General features: G+C 44.1%; 1 protein-coding gene across 4 annotated transcripts in view; it reads right to left on the reverse strand.

Annotated features, from left to right (window-relative positions):
• Positions 1–23623, reverse strand: part of LOC139566058 (TBC1 domain family member 22B-like) — a 171106-nt gene that overhangs the window by 61083 nt on the left and 86400 nt on the right. For all 4 annotated transcript variants that reach the window (XM_071386913.1, XM_071386912.1, XM_071386914.1 and 1 more), the window contains exon 11: positions 5174–5249. In XM_071386913.1, the coding sequence (XP_071243014.1) occupies positions 5174–5249 (76 nt within the window). The remainder of the gene's footprint in view (positions 1–5173; positions 5250–23623) is intronic.

Consider the following 23623-nt stretch of genomic DNA (forward strand, 5'->3'; position numbering starts at 1 on the left):
ATCCAAAATAACGTACAAACAATTTGATTCCATTTTTATTTTCATAAAATCTCTCTCTCTGTCCACAGCTGTAACCTAAGTGTTTGACTTCCTCGTTGGATTTTTCAATCTTGGTATCGTTTTGCTCAATTTGACTTGTGGCCTAAAATATTTGCCATTCGAAATAAATCTGTGAACGAGAACAGCGTAGACTCCGACTTCCAGAATTATTCCCATTTAAAAGCTGCAACTTTAGGACATTAAACACAAGAATTGTTCAGGAAAATAGTCTTCATAACTTGAATTTGTCTTAATGCTTTTATGATATTTAAGTTAGTAGGATTAGGCTTTTGGTTCGAAATGGCAAAGATTTTTTTGGGGGGCCTCGCATGCATCATTTCTGTCTTATAATGCTTTTCTCAACTAGAAGGTTTGTTAAAATTTCTCATTTGATTTTTATATATTGCTATGGTTTCTTCTCTGTCTCTCATTATTACCATACGCCTTCCATGTTTTTGGGTTATTTAAAAACAACAAAACTTTGATACCCTAGAACTCTGTTAGATTCATTCATTGCTTGACCGTGAAAAAGTGTGGCAGGAGAAATCTAGCATTGATTAAATTGAAAGAGTGGCTTAATAGGCCAACTCATATTCATATCAAAATGACATTTTCTGACCGGATATTTTGTGCTGCTTTGGTGAGGCTCTTAGCTCTCTCTACATTGTTCTCTTGCTTTGTATAAATATAACTTATTTATACAAATGTGTAACAGCAAATAGGAATATAGGCAATTTACTCAGAATGTAAACTGCGGCTCTGCCTGATCCAATTCTGATCGGAGTAATTGTTTGATATTGTGATTTTCTACTGAAATCTATATTCTGGTAACTATTTTTGAGTGTGTATGTAAACTTCCGACTTCAACTGTATGTATGTTTTATGCAGGGCTCATCTGAGAAAGACATGTTGGTCTCAGTATGACTCCCTGTTGAAAAGAGGTTAAAACATTTTTGAAATGAGAGTATTTAAATATTTGTATAAATACTATGTATTTGAGTATTTTCAAATACATGCCAATACTTTCCAAATGTATGTCCTAATACATACCCATATTCAAACACTAGTCTTTGAAAGTAATTAAAATACCCTAAATAGTATTTGAACCCAGGTCTGACACATTCACGCAAGCCAACAGAGGATTTCAAGAGGAAGACAAGTCTTAAACTCATTTCTCTCCCCTCTCAATTGTGCTCTCTCTGTCTGTCGGTCTTTTACTCTCCCTATGTTGTGCACTTCCCCTCGGTCTCTATCATTAGTCTGCTGCAGGAGACAACATACTGACATGAAAGCAGAACAAAATTACACAACACATTGCCCTGACAAGAGACCCAATCAAACCATCATAACAACTCATACAACAGGAGAAGTGTTCACCCTAAGACTGTCTCTCTCTCTCTGCTCTCCTCTCCCTAACCCTTTGAAACAACTACAGCACCACAGCCTTGTCAAATATAAATTGTTCTATTTCATTGACTCTCACTCTCTCAGCAGCATTCTCCCCTACTTCAACATCCCATTTGAATGTGAGGGGCAAGACATTTAGCCAGCCCCCCCCCCCCCCCCATTAGAGATAAATACAGTTCAATGTGACAAGAGTGGGACTCTGGAGTCTAACAATGTGAAGGTTGGTCAAGAACAAGACTGCGCTACAAAGGAGCCATTTGATAAGGGCTTCTGTTCGGTATTCATGACGAGGACAGAGAGAACACCATTAGAGCTTAATGTTAATGAGAAACATTTGAATGACAAAGCATGGACATTATTATGCGGACATCAGAAGTATTTAACCACAGTCAAGGAACACATTGCCTTCGTCCCAAACGGCACGCTATTCCCTATTTAGTGTGCTACTTTTGACCAGGATCCATAGGGGGCATCATTAGGGCTCTGGTCAAAAGTATTGCACTATATAGAGAATAGGGTGCCATTTTATTGACAGATTAATTAACACATAGGGATTCTTAGAAGGTAAGAGACTCATTCCCGGGAGAAAACTTTTCTCTCTAATTACAATGAGTGCAGAAACTACAGATTTTGCATATAGTGTTGATTCAAACCTATATGGAGACGTGTGTGTGTGTGTGTGTGTGTGTGTGTGTGTGTGTGTGTGTGTGTGTGTGTGTGTGTGTGTGTGTGTGTGTGTGTGTGTGTGTGTGTGTGTGTGTGTGTGTGTGTGTGTGTGTGTGTGTGTGTGTGTGTGTGTGTGTGTGTGTGTGTGTGTGTGTGTGTGTGTGTGTGTGTGTGTGTAAATCAAAGTTTATTTGTCACATGCACCGAATACAACAAGTGTAGACCTTACAGTGAAATGCTTACTTACAAGCCCTTAACCAGCAACGCAGTTCAAGAAGAGTTAAGAAGATATTTACCAAATAAATTAAAGTTAAAAATAATAAGAAAAAGAAACACAATAAGAAAAACGAGGCTGTAGACAGGGGATACCGAGTCAGTGTGCGGGGGTACAGGTTAGTCGAGGTAATTTGTACATGTAGATAGGGGTGAAGTGACGATGCATAGATAATAAACAGCAAGTAGCAGCAGTGTACAAAAAGGGTGGAGGGGTCAACGTAAATAGTCCGGTGGCGATTCTATTAATTGTTCAGCAGTCTTATAGCTTGGGGGATAAAAGCTGTTGAGGAGCCTTTCGGTACCAGACTTGGCGCTCCGGTACCGCTTGCGTGCGGTAGCAGAGAAAAGTATAAGAGTGTGTATAAGTGTGTATAAGTGTGCGCGTGCACGCGTGTCTATAGGGTTCAAACCTTTAAAGAGCTGTGTGTTGAGTTAATGAGCGATATGTTACAATTGGGGAAAAAATATTACAAATACATGGTAGTCATTTATCAGATGTTCTTATCTAGAGACGTACAGGAGCAGCTAGGGTTAAGTGCCTTGCTCAAGCGCACGTCGGCAGATTTTTTTTATCTAGTCGGCTCAGGGATTCGAACCAACGACCTTTTGGTTACTGGCCAAACGCTCTTACCCGCTAGGCTAATTTCACAGTAGTAAAATGTATATACCTTGCAAAGTATGGTTCATTTATCATTAGAAACTGAGTGGTTTGAGCCCTGAATGCTGATTGGCTGAAAGCCGAGGTGTATCAGAAAAACATGTATTTTTGATTCTTTCTTATTCTTATTGCTGAAGTATTTACAGGTCATTTAAGGTAGACGTGTGCTGTAGGATCAAGTGGAGTGGAGATGGCAACACAACACCGGAAACTCAAAATGATAAAGTAAGAGAGAAAGAACTGAAGTTCTCAAGGAGGACTGTTAAAGTTCAATCTCTGTTTAAGAACAGTCTCTTTCTCACTCCAGAGAGACTAAATCTAACCTGCGACCTAAAGACATTTATCTTGTCCAAAAAGACCAACTCAATTTCCCTCCCTGCATAAATTTGGTTGTTAAATATAGACATCAGAAAGGCAGAAAAAACAAGACCGTTTTGGAATACAAATGCCTGGGTCTGGGGCTGGGGTATACAGATGGGGCATGGGCTGGATCTGGCAGTAGGGTATAGCGCTCGGTCTCGTGTTGAATCTGGGTCTAGAACTGGGCTGACTGTATGCAGCGAAGGGCTCTGTCTCTGTCCTGTAAGAAGTCCACTAAATCCTGATTATACCTCTCGAATGTAAAGAACATACAGGACTAGATCTGAGTCGAGGTCCAGTCCTGGTCTGGCTTTGTGCTGTGCAGGGACCAGTCTCCCTCCACCCTGGCCTTACCCTGCTCTGTGAGGAGATGGCGGGAGGAGAGGATGGCCAGTGAATTCTGATTACACCTCTGTCATTTAAAGTAATGAGAGGAGCTCATGCTCTGGTGGCTCCTGCTTCCCCCCGGCGGACCAGACGCCAGCCAGCCGCCGTTCTGTTAAAGGCCACACTGACCCGCCAATGATTGGGGATGACACACAGCAGTCAGGGTGTGTGTGTGTGCCCGCGATCACTCGGACAGACTAATCGTCACTCTGACAGGAAGAGAAACATACAGACAGATGGCCAAAGGGAGAGAGATAGGACACAGAGTTGTGCTCAGAGACAGGATTTCCCTTCCGGAAACCACACACACACACAGAGAGACACAGAGAGACAGAGAGAAACAGAGAGAGACAGAGAGAGACAGAGAGAGACAGAGAGAGAGACAGAGAGAGAGAGAGAGAGAGAGAGAGAGAGAGAGAGAGAGAGAGAGAGACAGAGAGAGAGAGAGAGAGAGAGAACCACAGGAGAGGACAGGAGAGAGAGCGAGGGGGAAAGGACCACAGGAGAGGACAGGAGAGAGAGCGAGAGAGAGAGGGAAAGGACCACGGGAGAGGACAGGAGAGAGAGAGAGCGAGAGGACCACGGGAGAGGACAGGAGAGAGAGAGAGAGAGAGAGAGAGAGCGAGAGGACCACGGGAGAGGACAGGAGAGAGAGAGCGAGAGGACCACGGGAGAGGACAGGAGAGAGAGAGAGATGGAAAGGACCACATGATGAGAGAGAGAGCGAGAGAGAGCGAGAGAGAGCGAGAGGGAGCGAGAGAGCGAGAGAGAGAGCGAGAGAGCGAGAGAGAGCGAGAGAGAGCGAGAGAGAGCGAGAGAGAGCGAGAGAGAGCGAGAGAGAGCGAGAGAGAGAAAGGACCACATGAGAGGACAGGAGAAAAAGAGAGAGAGAGAGGGAAAGGACCACAGGAGAGGACAGGAGAGAGAGAGAGGGATAGGACCACAGGAGAGGACAGGAGAGAGGGATAGGACCACAGCAGAGGACAGGAGAGAGAGAGAGGGATAGGACCACAGCAGAGGACAGGAGAGAGAGAGAGGGATATGACCACAGGAGAGGACAGGAGAGAGAGAGGGATAGGACCACAGGAGAGGACAGGAGAGAGAGAGAGGGATAGGACCACAGGAGAGGACAGGAGAGAGAGAGAGAGAGAGAGAGAGGGGGATAGGACCACGGGAGAGGACAGGAGAGAGGGGGGGATAGGACCACAGGAGAGAGAGAGAGAGGGATAGGATCACAGGAGGACAGGAGAGAGAGAGAGCGAGAGGACCATGGGAGAGGACAGGAGAGAGAGAGCGAGAGGACCATGGGAGAGGACAGGAGAGAGAGAGGGATAGGATCACAAGAGAGGACAGGAGAGAGAGAGAGGAGAGGAAGCTCACCATCGATCCTGCTGACCAACTTCTCCAGAGCCTTGACATTCCTTTGAATCCCCGGCTGGGCAAATGTGTAGTTGTCCTTGATAAGAAAGAGAAAGAGAAAGAGCGAGAGAGCGAGAGCGAGAAAGAGAGACATGAATTTCACAGCAAAGTGAGGCCTGACTTATGACGGCCGCACAATTATCCATTTTACTTAAAAACAGAGACAAGTTTGTCGTCTCAAACTGCTGCTTCAAAAACGCTCATCTACTCCAGTAAAGAAAAAGGGGATTTGTGTGAGGAATAGTAATGACGACAGCTGAACAAACAACTGCGTATACTAGCTGAGGGACACTGACACACAGTCTCATTCAAGGGTGAGCAACTAGCATCCACAGCTCGTGATCACCCCGTGGCCATTTCGTAAGAGAAAGGGAGGTCACACACAGAGACACAGGGAGACAGAGAGAAGGTGAGAAATCAGGAGGTGAGCTGTCCTCTCAACCACTAAACACAAGCTGACAGGAGATTAAATGCAACATTTACAGACTAAATGCAAATATCAGCAGCAGGGCTTGAAGGGGGACTGAACTCATGGATTTTTCATTCATTATCATCCTCCTCATTACTACATTTGACTGTTTTGGGACTAGAATGTATGTTTAGTTCCTCTAAGTACTGAGACCATTATACATGCAATGTCCCCTTAAGTCACAGTAGGAATAGATGACAGGTCTTGAAGAGGTAGTGATGTCTCCTTATAGCATAGTGAAGAGGGTATCCATCTAACGGGCATGTGTAAGATCAGCTTTAAAGAACTCCATTTAGATGGTGCTTATGGGTCTGCTAACACCATAGGCGAACAGTAATTGGAAATTGAAAAGTCTATTTTGTTTGAGGTTTGTCCTTACGTACAAACTGCCATTGGAAGTGGACTTTACATAGTGGAGCGAGTCACGTTCATTTGACATTTGCAAGCCCAGTTTTTAATCCTAATGTACATTTAAGTAATAGAATCAGTTCTTATTTGATTACGGCCTTCGGGGACGAAAAGCAACAACCTCACAACAGGCCTTGGATCTAGCCTGCATTTACGAAACTATAAATGATTCAATCATAGGCTGAGTCTCTAAGTTTAAGTTATTACAAACGTGTGTGTGTGTGTGTGTGTGTGTGTGTGTGTGTGTGTGTGTGTGTATGTGTGTCTGCGTGACTGCATTCGGAGCCATGGGAAGTACTATGAGGGAGTGTGGCTATGCTGCTGATGTGTTGCACTTGTGGAGAGAGAGCTGCAAGGACAAGGTGAGAGAGAGAGAGAGAGAGGGAGCGACAGAGGGAGGGGGAGCGAGACAGAGCGAGGGAGGGGGAGCGAGACAGAGCGAGGGAGGGGGAGCGAGAGCGAGGGAGGGGAGCGAGACACAGGGGGGGAGCGAGACACAGGGGGGGAGCGAGACACAGGGGGGGAGCGAGACACAGGGGGGGAGCGAGACACAGGGGGGGAGCGAGAAACACAGGGGGGGAGCGAGACACAGGGGGGGAGCGAGACACAGGGGGGGAGCGAGACACAGGGGGGGAGCGAGACACAGGGGGGGAGCGAGAGACACAGGGGGGGAGCGAGAGACACAGGGGGGGAGCGAGACACAGGGGGGGGGGAGCGAGACACAGAGCAACAGAGGGAGAGAGAGCGACAGAGGGAGCGAGAGACATTAACCGATAAACAATTGCTGCCCGACCTTCAGGCTCAACTGTGCATCCTGCAGTGAGCGTTCTGGTGCCTGAGTGTTGTGGTCATGAATACAGGAGTGGCTCTGGATACAACACACTGCTGACAGAGGGGGAGCGAGAGGGAGAAACCTTGGCCTACCATCACCTCTCCCTTCCCTGTGACCTCCCAGTGCTACTGTACAGCCCAGCTATAAGCAGCTACTTCCAGAAAATAATACACTATGTCGAATATGACAAGGATTCCGCGTAGGCTGACACAGAGAACGGATATTTCAACGGCTGACATGGATTCAGAAGTACACAGCAGTACCGGGTCAAGGCATTTTCAGCCATCCTCGCTCCGGAGTGTTACCTCTACTCCTCATCCAAGTCCAATCAATAGGAGTCAGTCCATTCTCCTATAGTGGAGCTCCAGGACCGGACCAGTGAGTGTTCTGAACCCCTCAGTTCAATACAGTGAGATCATATCTGGTTTGATGGGCTTTATTGGAGAGGGTAGGGATTGAGACTTTCTGGCTCCATCTGCACACGTGCAGTAGCCATGTCCTCAGGTCAACAGACCATAATATGCTGCCCAGGCACAGCTGGTCTCCCAGGTTACTGCTCTCCCTCCGCACCCTTCATCTCTCTCCTTCCCTCTTTCTCTGTGCCTAAATGCAATTATGAGAGAGTTGGCCAGTTTGAAGCATGCATTAAGACGAACCCAGAGCCCACAGGCACCGATAATTACATCAGCTTTAAGATCCCTTGCTTTAATGAACTAGCTACTGTACCTCTCTCTCTGGTCCACTGGGAAACGCTGCTCCGTGCAGGGAGTCGTGAATAGGGAGGGGGGGGGGGGGGATATTTTTTTCCCTTACGGACACATTCTCAAACTCTTCAACATCTGCAAATTATCCCGACATCAAAGTGTCACCAACAAAAAGGTCAACAATAGCCATTTGGCAAACGCACCCTACGGCAATCCTTTTCCACGTGTACTGTATATAACACCTTTCGGCAGTGCTCAAAGCATGCTATATTCCCGAGAGCCGCATTTACTTTTCAACTCAAAGCAATGAGCCCAAATCAGTCCTCCATGACAACAAAATCATTAACAACAGAGTAGGCTAATAAGTCCTTCGTTTTTAGGTTATGCTCAGGTAAAAAATTGGGCTAATCTATAATTCCATATTTCCAAGTCCTATTCTTGAAGACCAACAGGTATTCAATTAATTGGAACGACTGGAAATCTGCCTTTGGTTTATAATGTAAAGAAATGGCCGGATTGTATTATTATTTGTAGAATAAAGCAATGGGTTAGTAGAAGCCTACACCACCAACCCGTAAAGTAAAATGCAACATCCATTTATGGCCAGCTACGTAAACTCTAAACACTGATTTTTCCTGCAATAGATGTTCAAATCAGTAATATTATTTTTTGTCTTCTTCTAATGCCTCTTAAGGGGAATGTAATCTAAAAGTAATCAGATTACGTTACCGAGTGTGGGTAATCCAAAAGATAATTTACTGATTACAATTGAGGACAGGTAACTTGTAACTGTAACGGATTATATTTAGAAAGTAACCTACCCAACCCTGAGGCTAAGCATGCTTAACACCTGGCCTACTGCAGAGCACTAGAGAAGAAGGGAGTGAGGCCACAGTGCAAGTGTTATGGTTCACTTAACCTGACCTATAGCACTCAGATGACACCCTGTGATCTAGACTGACAGAGGTCAGTATGAACACTGTGTGATGCTGTCTCTCATATCTGCTTCTCTCGCCCCACCTCTACCTCTCCCTCGCCTCCCCTCCTGCCCCCTCTCTCTCTATCCATCCTTCTTCCTCTCTCTCCCTCCCTTTCTCGCTCCCCATCTCTCCACAAAGCCACAGCTCTAGACTGTCTGTGATAAAGTATTTGACTCTAGCGTTGATCCTGAGGCAATGGCAGGACATCGCCACATTCCACACTTTGTTCTTCTCTCTTTTCTTTTCTCGCTGTTCTGTTATTCTCACCTAGAAACTGAGCCATCGGGCCACTGTCTGTCTCTGTCACGTCTCTGCCCTCACCAACAATGACAACTATTCCCCCTTTTCATCCCAGGAATGACAAGAATCTCACGATCGATGCAAGGCCAATGATGTTCTCAGGGCTGACATTTCTTCCCCTGTCTATTCTGTTCGTGGCCAAACAATGTAGGACACAATCTTTGATGACCGAGGCTATTTATTGTGTGTGTCGGCGCCAATCAACAAAGTGAACAACAACAGAGGACAACAGGAGAAAGTGTGCCTGTCTGTCTGTCACTGGAGGCGTCTGTTACAGAGATGACAGCTGCAGATAACCCTGAGTCACAATGGACCTGCTGAACACCGGGCTGTACACACACACCCATACAAACACACAGGGGGCGTGTTGAGGAGGACAAAGCCCTATTGAAGCACCTCCAACATTCTCTCCATCTATCTCTCCCTCTGCTTACTGGCGGATGGCTCTGTGTGTGTGTGTGTGAGTGTGTGAGTGTGTGTGTGTGTGTGTTCAGGGATAAGCTGGCTCCTCACTGTGAGGGAACAATCAGCAATCATGGGCTTATCGGAGAAACATTTCCCTCACACTGAGAACCTGTCCTCTCCTCCCCCCTACATTCCCCTGCCTCTCTAATTCTAGGACTCATTGATTGGGAGTGCTCTGACATATTTTAACAGGGTCTGCGAGGCACTTAAATGCGCATGTGAATTGGGGGTCTTATAGTTTGAGTATGTGTTGGATGTGTCAGAGAAAGGAATGAATAGAGCGAGAGCATGAGAGTCGGCGTTGTGTGTGTGTGTGTCAGAAACAAGGAGAATAAGAGTGACGGGCCTCTATCAGCTGTGTGATTGAGTAGCTCGCAGAGCTACAAAAGAGGCATCCAGCTGTCAATAAAAAGGTAGGGGAGAGAGCCGCAGTCGGACAGAAAAACTCCCTCTTCCCCCTGCCTCCCCAGGTCCCCATCCCTCCCTCCCCGTCTCATTCCATTCTTCCAGTCTCTCCCGCCTCCCCCTCCATGTCTCCCCCCTGCCTGCCTGTCACCCTCCCTCTGCCTGAGTATCCCTTCCAATGTTTCTCCTTTACATCCCCATTGTTTCATTCTCCTCTCTCCAGGGCTCAAATCAAAATGTGTTTTTTTGGCATCAATGCCTTCTGGAACATGTGAACTTTCATGTGCCTTAAATTCAAACGTGTATGCCATCTGTAAGTAGGAATAAAAGTGTTCAATTACGAGTCCAGCTGGTTTAGCCAAAGTAATAAACAACAACCTTCCCGCTAGCCATGATTGGCTGAGATAATGAGTGGGCTGGACATGCCCGAGAGATGAGTTTGGATTGGTCTGCAATATATAGCACGCTTCTGTCTATTTGAGCTGGTCAGTATGTCTAGGTAATCCTGTCTAACGAGGTATTTAAAAATAAAAATAAATGTATTGTGTATTAAAACTGCAGAAGTGTTGCTCTCCACGTTCTGGAGGAGTTTTCAAAGCAGTAGAAGTGACATCACGAGTTGGGATTATGGTTCATTGTTGACCTAGTTAGCTGAGTGTGCCAGAGAGCGCAGAATAACTGATGAATTTACGAATGCTCAAAACCTGGTGAATATGGCCGTGTCAGTAAACATCAGTAAACTCGTCGGCCAGAGCGTCCGGTGTGCGCTCTGAACGCGAAACGCTCGGAATTTATGAATGGACAATCTGACAGCACAGTTGCAGTCACCAACGCTCTGGATAACATAACAGCTCTGCTAGGGCGGGCAATGTTCAGAGAGCTGTTCTCTCTCACTTAGATGTCTGGAAGTAGCTAGCAAGTTAGCTTGGGTGCTTGACTGCTGTTGTAAATACATTAAGATCAATCCTTAAAGAGACGGGTAGGGCTAAAGCTTAAGAGGGTGTGAATGACGCTGAATGGGTGTAGACATAGAAGGGCTATCCAACAGTACCGTAGTACCAAAACATTCCAAGGTCATTTTCTCAAAAGTGAATTTACAAGTTTAGCAAAATTACTTTCCCATTGTTCCTCAACTGTAGTGTACGATAGCCGGACTATTTGCATTGTGTGCCCCCCCCAACCCCTCGTTCACGCTGCTGCCACTCTCTGTTTATCATATATGCAAAGTCACTAACTATACATTCATGTACATACTACCTCAATTGGCCCGACCAACCAGTGCACCCACACATTGGCTAACCGGACTATCTGCATTGTGTCCCGCCACCCACAACCCACCAACCCCTCTTTTACACCACTGCTACTCTCTGTTCATCATATATGCATAGTCACTTGAACCATATCAACATGTACATACTACCTCAATCAGCCTGACTAACCGGTGTCTGTATATAGCCTCGCTACTGTTATTTCTCACTGTCTTTTAACTGTTGTTTTATTTCTTTACTTACTTATTGTTCACCTAATAATTTTTTTTGCACTATTGGTTAGAGCCTGTAAGTAAGCATTTCACTGTAAGGTCTACACCTGTTGTATTCAGCGCACGTGACAAATAAACTTTGATTTGATGATAAACCATTTTGTAGCTCTGAGTCTACTTTTTATCCAATGTAAAAAAACACCATTTCAAATGTTGCCACACAAGATCGATTTGAGCCGGTCAGTCACATTTAGTCACATTTTGCGACCCTTTGACTTGTTGACACACATTTTTACACTAGGAGGCTAAAACCATGATTTGGTTCAACAGAAAGGTAAATTATCCTCATGATTCTTGTAATGAAAATGTCTGCCTGCCCCTGTACCTTTTTCGCTGGGTCCTGCTGCTGTGTTGAGCGAGCTACTCTCTCCTTACCCAGGAAAAAGTGGTTCTGATTGTATAACATTGTAAAATCCAATAACGGGGAAAACACAGCGATCCTGTTGTCACAGTTAAGGAGGTTCTCAGCTTTCTGTACAAAAAAAAAAAAATCAACTCTCAATTTTGAGCTCAATAGCAACTATTTTACAACCAAGACATTTGATATGGCTTTGAGTTACAGAGCGAGAGAAATGCGCATTGGCCATTGCGATTGCATAGGCCTCACTGGGCGGTAGCCTACAACTGCAACGGTTTATGGAGATTACATTAACTTTTAGGCTAATACATGGCTACTAGTGGGTATTACAGTATATTTAGAGTCATATTAACAGTAAAATGTAACAGCCTAATTGTCTACCCACAATGCATGACAATCACTGGATTAGGTTGCACATTAGAATGAATGTGAATATATATAAATGTACAACTGAATTAGAGGTCGACCGATTATGATTTTTCAACGCAGATACCGATTACTGGAGGACCAAAAAAGCCGATACCGATTAATCGGACGATTTTTTAAATGTATTTGTAATAATGACAATTACAGCAATACTGAATGAACACTTATTTTAACTTAATATAATACATCAATAAAATCAATTTAGCCTCAAATAATGAAACATGTTCAATTTGGTTTAAATAATGCAAAAACAAAGTGTTGGAGAAGAAAGTAAAAGTGCAATATGTGCCATGTAAGAAAGCTAACGTTTAAGTTCCTTGCTCAGAACATGAGAACATATGAAAGCTGGTGGTTCCTTTTAACATGAGTCTTCAATATTCCCAGGTAAGAAGTTTTAGGTTGTAGTTATTATAGGAATTATAGGACTATTTCTCTCTATACCATCTGTATTTCATTAACCTTTGACTATTGGATGTTCTTATAGGCACTTTAGTATTGCCAGTGTAACAGTATAGCTTCCGTCCCTCTCCTCGCTCCTACCTGGGCTCGAACCAGGAACACATCGAAGCAGCGTTACCCATGCAGAGCAAGGGGGACAACTACTCCAAGTCTCAGAGCGAGTGACGTTTGAAACACTATTAGCGCGCACCCCGCTAACTAGCTAGCCATTTCACATCAGTTACACCAGCCTAATCTCGGGAGTTGATAGGCTTGAAGTCATAAACAGAGCAATGCTTGACGCACAACGAAGAGCTGCTGGCAAAACACAGGAAAGTGCTGTTTGAATGAATGCTTACGAGCCTGCTGCTGCCTACCACCGCTCAGTCAGACTGCTCTATCAAATCATAGACTTAGTTATAACATAATAACACACAGAAATACGAGCCTTAGGTCATTAATATGGTCGAATCCGGAAACTATCATCTCGAAAACAAGACGTTTATTCTTTCAGTGAAATACGGAAGCGTTCCCTATTTTATCTAATGGGTGGCATCCATAAGTCTAAATATTCCTGTTACATTGCACAACCTTCAATGTTATGTCATAATTACGTAGAATTCTGGCAACTTAGGCGGCCCAAACTGTTGCATATACACTGACTCTGCGTGCAATGAACGCAAGAGAAGTGACACAATTTCACCTGGTTAATATTGCCTGCTAACCTGGATTTCTTTTAGCTAAATATGCAGGTTTAAAAATATATGTCTGTGTATTGATTTTAAGAAAGGCATTGATGTTTATGGTTAGGTACACATTGGAGCAACGATACGCCCCGCATCGATTATATGCAACGCAGGACACGCTAGATACAGTAGTAATATCATCAACCATGTGTAGTTAACTAGAGATTATGATTGATTGATTGTTTTTTAAAAGATAAGTTTAATGCTAGCTAGCAACTTACCTTGGCTTACTGCATTCGCGTAACAGGCAGGCTCCTCGTGGAGTGCAATGTAATCAGGTGGTTAGAGCGTTGGACTAGTTAACTGTAAGGTTGCAAGATTGAATCCCCCGAGCTGACAAGGTAAAAATCTGTCGTTCTGCCCCTGAACGAGGCAGTTAACCCACCGTTCCTAGGCCGCCATTGAAAATAAGAATGTGTTCTTAACTGACTTGCCTAGTTAAATAAAGATTAAATAAAGGTGTAAAAAAATTAAAATCGGCCAAATCGGTGTCCAAATATACCGATTTCCGATTGTTATGAACACTTGAAATCGGCCCTAATTAAATCGGCCATTCCGATTAATCGGTCGACCTTTAAACTGAATACCATTTTAGTAGTCTATTACACTTTTTAACAAAGTACTAACTTATTAAGACGCTACAATTTTGTTCTATCATGTGACGCCTCGAACCAAATTGGTGCGACCAAATTATGGACTGGTGCCACCAACTGAAAATGCTCGTCTGGAGCCTTGCTTTCCCTGGCTCTCCCTCAACTCTCATTCTATTCCCTCTCTCCCTGGCTCTCCTCCCTCTCTCCATGTCTCCCCCACCTCCCTCCTGGGCACAGATGAATGCATCTAATTGGCAGGGCTGCGCAAGGGTGAGATATTCCCCCAAACAGAGACTGGCATTACCCAGCCCTGGGCTCCACACCATACACACAGGAGCAAGCTGAACCGGGCAGAAGCTATGAGTCATGGTCCTGTTTAAACATCCCAGAGGAGTAATACCAGCATAGAAACCCACTGCAACTCTCACTACATCACCTCAACACTGACTGCACCAGCAGGCGGCACCAGCAGGCGGCACCAGCCTCCCACAGCAGGGACCCTAGCTCACAGCTAAACCAGCAGAAAGTCAAGTGTGTGTATGTGGTCTCTCCAGTTGCTTGTGAGACAGACATTACACAAACCTTGCTCTTAATCCAGCCATCTACCTACGTCAGGGATGGGCAACTGGCGGCCCGCAGCCCCCCTTTTGAAGGCTCTCGGATCAATTCCCCCCAGTCGGGGTCTCAACTGTTGCCAGAGAATGTTATGTTCATTTCTCTACCATAAACCCCTTCCAACGTGTAACCACAACAGCCCAGGACCTCCACATCCTGATTCTTCACCTGTGGGATCGTCTGAGACCAGTCAACTGGACAGCTGATGAAACTGCGGGTTTGCACCCAAAAATAATTTCTGCACAAACTGTCAGAAACCATCTCACGGAAGCTCATCTGCCCGCTTGTCATCCTCACCAGGGTCTTGACCTGACTGCAGCTCGGCTTCATAACCAACTTGTGGAAAAATGCTCACCATCGATGGCTACTTGAACACTGGAGAAGTGTGCTCTTCACAGATGAATCCTGGCTTCAACTGTATCGGGCAGAAAGTGTGTATGGCGTCATGTGGGCGAGCGGTTTGCTGGTTCAACGTTGTGAACAGAATGCCCCACGGTGGCGGTAGGGTTATGGTATGGGCAGGCATAAGCTACCGACAACGAACACAATTGGATTTTATCGATGGAAATCTGAATGCAAAGAGATACAGTGACGAGATCCTGAGGCCCATTGTCGCGCCATTCATCAGTCACCATTACCTCATGTTTCAGCAGGACAACACATGTCGCAAGGATCTGTACACAATTCCTGGAAGCTGAAAATGTCCCAGTTCTTCCATGGCCTGCATACCCACCAAACATGTCACCCATTGAGCATGTTTGGGATGCTCTGGATCAACGTGTACGACAGCGTGTTCCAGTTCCCGGCTATATCCTGCAACTTCGTAAATCCATTGAAGAGGAGTGGGACATTCCATAGGCCACAATCAATAGCCTGATCAACTACATGTGAAGGAGATGTGTCGCGCTGCATGAGGCAATGACTGGTTTTCTGATCCACGCACCTATTTCTTTTAAGGTATTTGTAACGTAACAGATGCTTAGATTATAGCCTAACGAATTTATTTCAATTGACTGATTTCCATATATGAACTTGAACTCAGTAAAATCTTTGAAATTGTTGCATGTTGCGTTTATATTTTTGTTCAGTATAGTTTAGCGGCCAGCTATCTAAATTTAACATTGATTAAAATGTTATAAAATATTGATGTTAGTCAGTCTCATTTAGTAAATATTTTCTTGACTCTATTTTCTTAAAACTGCACTGTTGGTTAAGGGATTGTAAGTAAGCATGTCATAGTAAGGTCTACACGTTGTATTCGGCGCATTTAACAAAAAAAATTGGATTTGATTTTTTATTTAAAGTGATTGTATGGTTAGTGACGTTTTTCAATACCTTTTAATGTTTGTAGCTACTTTCTAAGTAAATAAACTAAGCAAAAAAATAAACGTCCTCTCACTGTCAACTGCGATTATTTTCAGCAAACTTAACATGTGTAAATATTTGTACGAACATAAGATGCAAACACTGAAACATAAACTGAACAAGTTCCACAGACATGTGACTAACAGAAATTGAATAATGTGTCCCTGAACAAAGGGGGGAGTCAAAATCAAAAGTAACAGTCAGTATCTGGTGTTGCCACCAGTTGCATTAAGTACTGCAGTGCATCTCCTCCTCATGGACTGCACCAGATTTGCCAGTTCTTGTAGCGCTGTCTTAAGCGTCTCACAGTACGGACATTGAAATGTATTGCCCTGGCCACATCTGCAATCCTCATGCCTCCTTGCAGCATGCCTAAGGCACGTTCCCGCAGGTGAGCAGGGACCCTGAGCATCTTTCTTTTGGTGTTTTTCCAGAGTCAGTAGAAAGGCCTCTTTAGTGTCCTAAGTTTTCATAACTGTGACCTTAATTGCCTACCGGCTGTTAGTGTCTTACCCACCTTTCCACAGGTGCATGTTCATTAATTGTTTATGGGTCATTGAACAAGCATGGGAAACAGTGTTTAAAAACCCTTTACAATGAAGATCTGTGAAGTTATTTGGATTTTTACGAATTATCTTTGAAAGACAGGGTCCTGAAAAAGGGACGTTTAGCAATACATTAGGAGGTAAAGAAGTCAGGTTCTTCAGTTCACCTGTAACATAACTTCACATTATGAAGCTTACCTTAGTTCCCCTGTTGAGCCAGTCATGTTTATTTGTAAAAAGCACAATGGGAGAAAGCAGGAGAAGGTGAGTTCAGCTGTGTATTGACAGGAGTTGTGTCAACAGTGTTTTTTTGTTTCAATAGAGTGATCAGGGGCATGCAACTATTCCTTCACAGAAAATGCATTAGAGTAACACATTCGGCAGAAAATAGCTTCACTTTCATCAGATGACAACAGAAGCCCAACGTTATTTGGCTGGCAGCCGCACAAGTTGATGAGCTTATGATGAAAAAGTCTTTATTTGCAAAAATGATGCATGGCCATCCTATTTCTAATATTTATCATACAAAGAAGGTAGCCAGATACATTTCCTAATGTTTTGTTTAAAGTAAAGTTCATCTTGCATATTACCCGGAGAAAAGTGGTCTGGCTACACCATGAAAAGTACTGGAGAAAAGTAGCTAGACATCAGTCAGAGCGCTATCTGCTGATAGAACGCCGGTTCGTGCACGAATTCTCATCCTAGTGAAGCGCAACTGAAGCACAACATGTGTGTGATGCTGAGCAGAAATTACAAGAAGTAGAATTTTTTTAAAGCAGAAAGATATTTATTTTTGCGTTTTATCTTTCTTTCCTGCATGAAAAACACATCATTCTGCATTAACTAGCAAGTTAAACTTAGGGGGTCACGTTATCTGAGTAAGTGGCTGAATTAATAAGGTGAAGGAGCATCATATTGTGTTAGCTTTCTGCCGTGTTTCAGGAGTCAAAGCCCATTGGATGAGTTATGACTTCCTTGCGTTTTTTTCTCCTCTCCGTTCTCAGACCCCCCCCCTTCTCCAAGCAGAGCAGGCAGGCCGATGCCCTAGCGACTCCAGACTCCACACAGACGCAGCATAATGCTCCAGAGCCAGTAATATTCTTCCTTCAGACAAGTATGCGTCAAAACCTTGTTCATTTGCAATGTCTCTTGTTCACATTCGCTTGTAAATGTCTAAACTCACCAAAAATGACATTTGGTGCTCCTGCCTATCTATCTATCTATCTATCTATCTATCTATCTATCTATATATATATATATAGTCGTGGCCAAAGGTTTTGAGAATCACACAAATATACATTTTCACATGGTCTGCTGCCTCAGTGTCTTTAGATATTTTAGTCAGATGTTACTATGGAATACTGAAGTATAATTACAAGCATTTCATAAGTGTCAAAGGCTTTTATTGACAATTACATGAAGTTGATGCAAAGAGTCAATATTTGCAGTGTTGACCCTCCTTTTTCAAGACCTCTGCAATCCGCCCTGGCATGCTGTCAATTAACTTCTGGGCCACATCCTGACTGACGGCAGCCCATTCTTGCATAATCAATGCTTGGAGTTTGTCAGAATTTGTGGCTTTTTGTTTGTCCATCCGCCTCTTGAGGATTGACCACAAGTTCTCAATGGGATTAAGGTCTGGGGAGTTTCTTGGCCATGGACCCAAAATATCGATGTTCTGTTCCCCGAGCCACTTAGTTATCACTTTTGCCTTATGGCAAGGTGCTCCATCATGCTGGAAAAGGCATTGTTCGTCACCAAACTGTTCCTGGATGGTTGGGAGAAGTTGCTCTCTTTGGATGTGTTGGTACCATTCTTTATTCATGGCTGTGTTCTTAGGCAAAATTGTGAGTGAGCCCACTCCCTTGGCTGAGAAGTAACCCCACACATGAATGGTCTCAGGATGCTTTACTGTTGGCATGACACAGGACTGATGGTAGCGCTTAACTTGTCTTCTCCGGACAAGCTTTTTTCCGGATACCCCAAACAATCGGAAAGGGGATTCATCAGAGAAAATGACTTTACCCCAGTCCTCAGCAGTCCAATCCCTGTGCCTTTTGCAGAATATCAGTCATTCCCTGATGTTTATCCTGGAGAGAAATGGCCTCTATGCTGCCCTTCTTGACACCAGGCCATCCTCCAAAAGTCTTCGCCTCACTGCGCGTGCAGATGCACTCACACCTGCCTGCTGCCATTCCTGAGCAAGCTCTGTACTGGTGGTGCCCCGATCCCGCAGCTGAATCAACTTTAGGAGAAGGTTCTGGCGCTTGCTGGACTTTCTTGGGTACCCTGAAGCCTTCTTCACAACAATTGAACCGCTCTCCTTGAAGTTCTTGATTCGATAAATGGTTGATTTAGGTGCAATCTTACTGGCAGCAATATCCTTGCCTGTGAAGCCCTTTTTGTGCAAAGCAATGATGACGACACGTGTTTCCTTGCAGGTAACCATGGTTGACAGAGGAAGAACAATGATTCCAAGCACCATCCTCCTTTTGAAGCTTCCAGTCTGTTATTCGAACTCAATCAGCATGACAGAGTGATCTCCAGCCTGTCCTCGTCAACACACACCTGTGTTAGCGAGAGAATCACTGACATGATGATGTCAGCTGGTCCTTTTGTGGCAGAGCTGAAATGTTTTTTGGAGGGATTCAGTGTGTGTGTGTGTGAGTGAGTGAGAGAGAGGTATAACTTAATGAGCTGGATTGCCTGTCTTTCCAATTCTTTATTTTCGTTTGCGCTCGTTAGCATATTTAGCTAGCAGCCACCATGGAAATGTGCTATTACTTGTGTATTAAGCCATTAATACCGTAAATCCCTGGATGAGAGAAGGACGGTATGAAGACATGAAAATCTGGATACCGCCCAACCCTGGTGTGTGGGCTAGCTAGCCAGTGTTTAACATCTTTGTATGTTTGTGTGTCTGTCTGCATCTAGTTAAGTAGCGCAGCAGTGACTGGAAAAATTGTAAACAGTTCATCCAGACAGACAAGAAGATTTCTGAAAGCCTGAGAACAGAAGAAAATGACTCTTGAAATGCCACCAATTTTACACAACCATGTAAAACTAGATGCCAATATTAGTTGTATAACACAACAGAAAAGCTACATCAAAAAGAAGGCCATTGTAACGACAAGTAACCTAGTTGCTGGAAAATCATTTAAGTTCCATTTCAAGCTCAAACAGAGGAATTTATTAATATAATACAGAAAGAAAAGTATTTTCTATTCCAGATCTGATAATACTCTCACAGTGGCTTTCACAGTGTTTTATACCATCAATCTCTAGGGACTCTGAGGTAAATGCTTCCAATTTCCTTCTCTGTTAAGTTGGCTATAGAGCCCGTAAAAATAGGCTAAATAAACAAGTGGCTCATTAATATCACTGAAGGCGTTTCAGCAACAAGGCCCCATAAGGGATCTATTTATTTAGGAGAATTAATAAAAGCGTGCTTCGGCTCCTTTGTCCCGGCGTAAATGCTACTACATTCTGTCGACAGCAGCAGTTCCTAAAGGAGCGCCGGAGAGAGGGTGTGTGTGTGTGTGTGGTTCCTGTGACCTTGTCTCTATCTAATTATGTGTGTGTGGCAGAGGGGGGGGTAGGGGCACATCGTTTTGGCCCTAATTGTTTCTCAACTATTTTTACGGGGCCAAACACCTCCAGCACCTTAATTAGCTAGTTTGTGATCCATCCTGTCCCAGCTGTAAACCTATTCTCTCTAATACCCACTACTACCGTATCCACAGAGACGACAGGAAGTGGAGGGGTTAAATAGCAGAGGAGTGGGGGTCTGGAAAGCCATTAACCTCTTTGTGTGCGGGTGTTTTATAGGGTGCTTTTAAAGGATGTATGCCGGTTCTTTCGTCTTGATACTGAATAAAATGACATGATCAATTCCAAGATAAAATCCTAGTGTGTAGGTGAGTGCACTTGACTGAGCACCTTAATTGGTCTTTTGGTCAAATAAACACCTTCCACTAAAACATTCCTAACTCTGATAACCAGCTTCACAAGCAAGCTTCATGGCCCCTTCGCTCACTAAGAGAGCTGCTCACCTCTCTGACACCATACGTCTTTTTACAGATCACCCAGCTGCGCTAATCAGAGACGGGGTCTCCCAGGGCCCAGCGCAGGGGTCCGAGGTCAGCGTTAATCAGACAGCAGCGTGGTACTGTGTCCCGCATCGGCGAATCACAGGGGTTTAGGCTGCACCGCTCACATGTCAGTCATCAAAACACAACAGCTGGTGATCCCTCTTCTCTTCGTGTGTGTGTGTGTGTGTGTGTGTGTGTGTGTGTGTGTGTGTGTGTGTGTGTGTGTGTGTGTGTGTGTGTGTGTGTGTGTGTGTGTGTGTGTGTGTGTGTGTGTGTGTGTGTGTGTGTGTGTGTGTGTGTGTGTGTGTGTGTGTGTGTGTGTGTGTGTGTGTGTGTGTGTGTGTGTGTGTGTGTGTGTGTGTGTGTGTGTGTGTGTGTGTCCACAGCTGTGAGAGTTAAACTGTGTGTTTGGTACTCTCTGCCTCTCTACAGTGTGTGTCTGGTACACTCCTCACGGGACTCACTCTACAGTGTGTGTGTGTGTGGTGTGTTTGTCAGTTGTTGATTGAGTTAAATACAAAGAGCCTCTAGGGAGCAGAATCGAAGCCTGTAAAGTCTCTCTCCGTTTGTCTCCACGGCTAATGCTTTCAACAAAAACAGCAGGGATTAAGGTAAGGCACGTTTGCTTCCACACAGGTCATTGTGACATGTAAACTGCATCGCGTGGTGCGGGAGACCAATAGAAGAACAGCTAAACAGAAGATGGGGGTTAGCTAGCTAGTCTCATGCTTGGTTCTGTTGCATGCTGGTGCAGAATGAAAGAGAAGTATGATACGCATTGAGTATTGTACATTGCTATATAAAACACACTAACCGACACCCGCATGAGCAATCAACCGTCCCTGGTGATTTAATTTGATGTTTTTGTGGTGATCTGCCTTCAGGGCAGAACGCTGTAGAAAGCCGTCTGAAAGCTGTCTGAAAGCTGTCTGAAAGCTGTCTGAAAGCTGTCTGAAAGCTGGATGTTTATTGTGAACTTTACTAGAGAGAGTTTTTAGGAAACCAAGATTTCAATAATAACATCTGCTTCCTGAAACTAGGAGCAAGGCCATCCAGTGGTGTCAGCCTGATTGAGGCCGCATCGCAAATGGCACCCTATTCGGTATATAGTGCACTTCTTGGTCAAAGGTAGTGCACTATGTAGGGACTAGGGTGCCACATGAGACGCAGCCTGAGTGTTGTTAGCCATCCTTTGTATTTTCCTTGAATGTCCAAAGATTTGGGTCCAAACAGCAATTTGCTGTTTTCCATGCTACAAAATGTTGTTTCCTGCTTAATACCTATTATGATATGTTCATCACGATCTTATGTCTTTCCATGAAGATAGAACGTGGAGATTTAAGACTGCTACGGCGTCAGATAATCTTCAGAGTAAGCCTTCCTTTCTACTGCAACAAGCAGAGGCTCAGTTCAGCTCCCGCCCACAAATGCAGACCAACAGTCCCCTGTGTCTCTCTCATACACAGACACAGTCCCACACAGACACACACCTCTAAACAGTGTGAAAGCGAAGTATGAATGTTCCCGGGTTATAACTGGGTACTGTGAAGTTGTGAAGAAAATCATAAGTGCCTGTGAGAATCAGCTTTGTACACACAAATGACTGCGGTAATTAGGGACAAAACAGCACAAAAAAGGTTGTCTGGCTGGGAGTGCATCCTAATGTACTGCTGCCTCTGAAGAGTGGTGAGTCACCAGCATACAAATGGCCCTCTCTGGAGTAGAGTGAGACTGGAGTGGAGGAGAGGAGAGACAGCCATCTGAATGACAGATACAAAGAGCACAGGAAAGACGATGAGAGGAAAGAGATGAGAGAAGTAAGTGCGGTGAGCGAGGTGAGAGGAGCGGGAGAAAATGCGAGAGCAGGAGAGAGAGCGAGAGAAAACGAGAGATACAGTATGTAGATGATTGCCATTCTGTAGCCCGAGGGACATCCCATTAATCCCCTATAGTATATACATTGTATATAACTTAAAACCAATAAATTGTGCAACCATCCTCCATGTACATTATGTTGTTAATTTATTAGCCATTCTTTGTTTTTCATCTTATTTTGATTTACTAAAATGTAAATCGATCGAAGACGACACAACAAAACAGCATTGTTTTACCTGTATAGATGATAATTTGTACTAATATTACTACTCAGATGAACTGTATTTCATTCTTTTTAATGTGAAAACCCCCTAAAATAAAAAATACCCGCTTCAAAAAATACGAGAGTAAAAATGGTCTTCCTCTATAGAAATAGGTCCTGCCTCTCGCTAAATAGTAGAAAGCAGATGATTCGGTCAACGTTCCTATCGGTCCTGGACTATGGCCACATCATCTATATGAACGCAGCTGCCACTTCATTAAAACCGTTAGATGCAGTTTATCATAGAGCATTGCACTTTCTTACGGGCGACAATTTTAGTAGTCATCACTAGAGTCTCTACCAGACAGTTGGTTGGCCCTCTGTGATGTCACGTAGGTTACATTGCACAATACATTGCTATGTTTTCATTTATAAAGCCCTTTTACAAAAAGTCCCACTGTACCTAACAGCATTACTAAACTTTAGACAATGTTACCACACCTCATCTCGGGGATGGCTAACTCTGGAAACTCCTTTGGTCTCTACTGAGTTAGGTAAATCCGCTTTTAGTTGTCTTGCACCTTATTTGTGGAACAATCTTCAAAATGTTCTTAAATGTGATATTTTGGTGCCTCTAAGTGAATTCAGAAAACTGATTGAGGACCTTATTACTGATGACTGTGTTTGTTTTTTTAGGAACGTGTTTTTCTTCTTGCATTTTGTATTTTCTGTAATGTATGTAATTCAGGGCTCATCTGTAAAAGAGACCTTTGTCTCAGGATGACTCCTTGATCAAATAAAGGTCAAATAAATCAATCAAACTATTCTCCTTGCATTGTAATGTATTTACCGAAATGCTGTACCACTACACTGCTTTGGCAATATCTACAAATTGTACTTTATGCCAAAAAAGCAATCTGAATTTGATCGAGCGAGCGAGCGAGCGAGAGAGAGAGCGAGCGAGAGCGAGAGCGAGAGCGAGCACTAGTTGAAGTAAATCAAACCCTCTTTCCGCACCCTGGTGTAATTACACAACATTTCATCCCTAGCGAGT

The sequence above is a fragment of the Salvelinus alpinus genome, chromosome 37 (assembly GCF_045679555.1).
Source record: "Salvelinus alpinus chromosome 37, SLU_Salpinus.1, whole genome shotgun sequence".
In the NCBI taxonomy this organism is placed as follows: domain Eukaryota; kingdom Metazoa; phylum Chordata; class Actinopteri; order Salmoniformes; family Salmonidae; genus Salvelinus; species Salvelinus alpinus.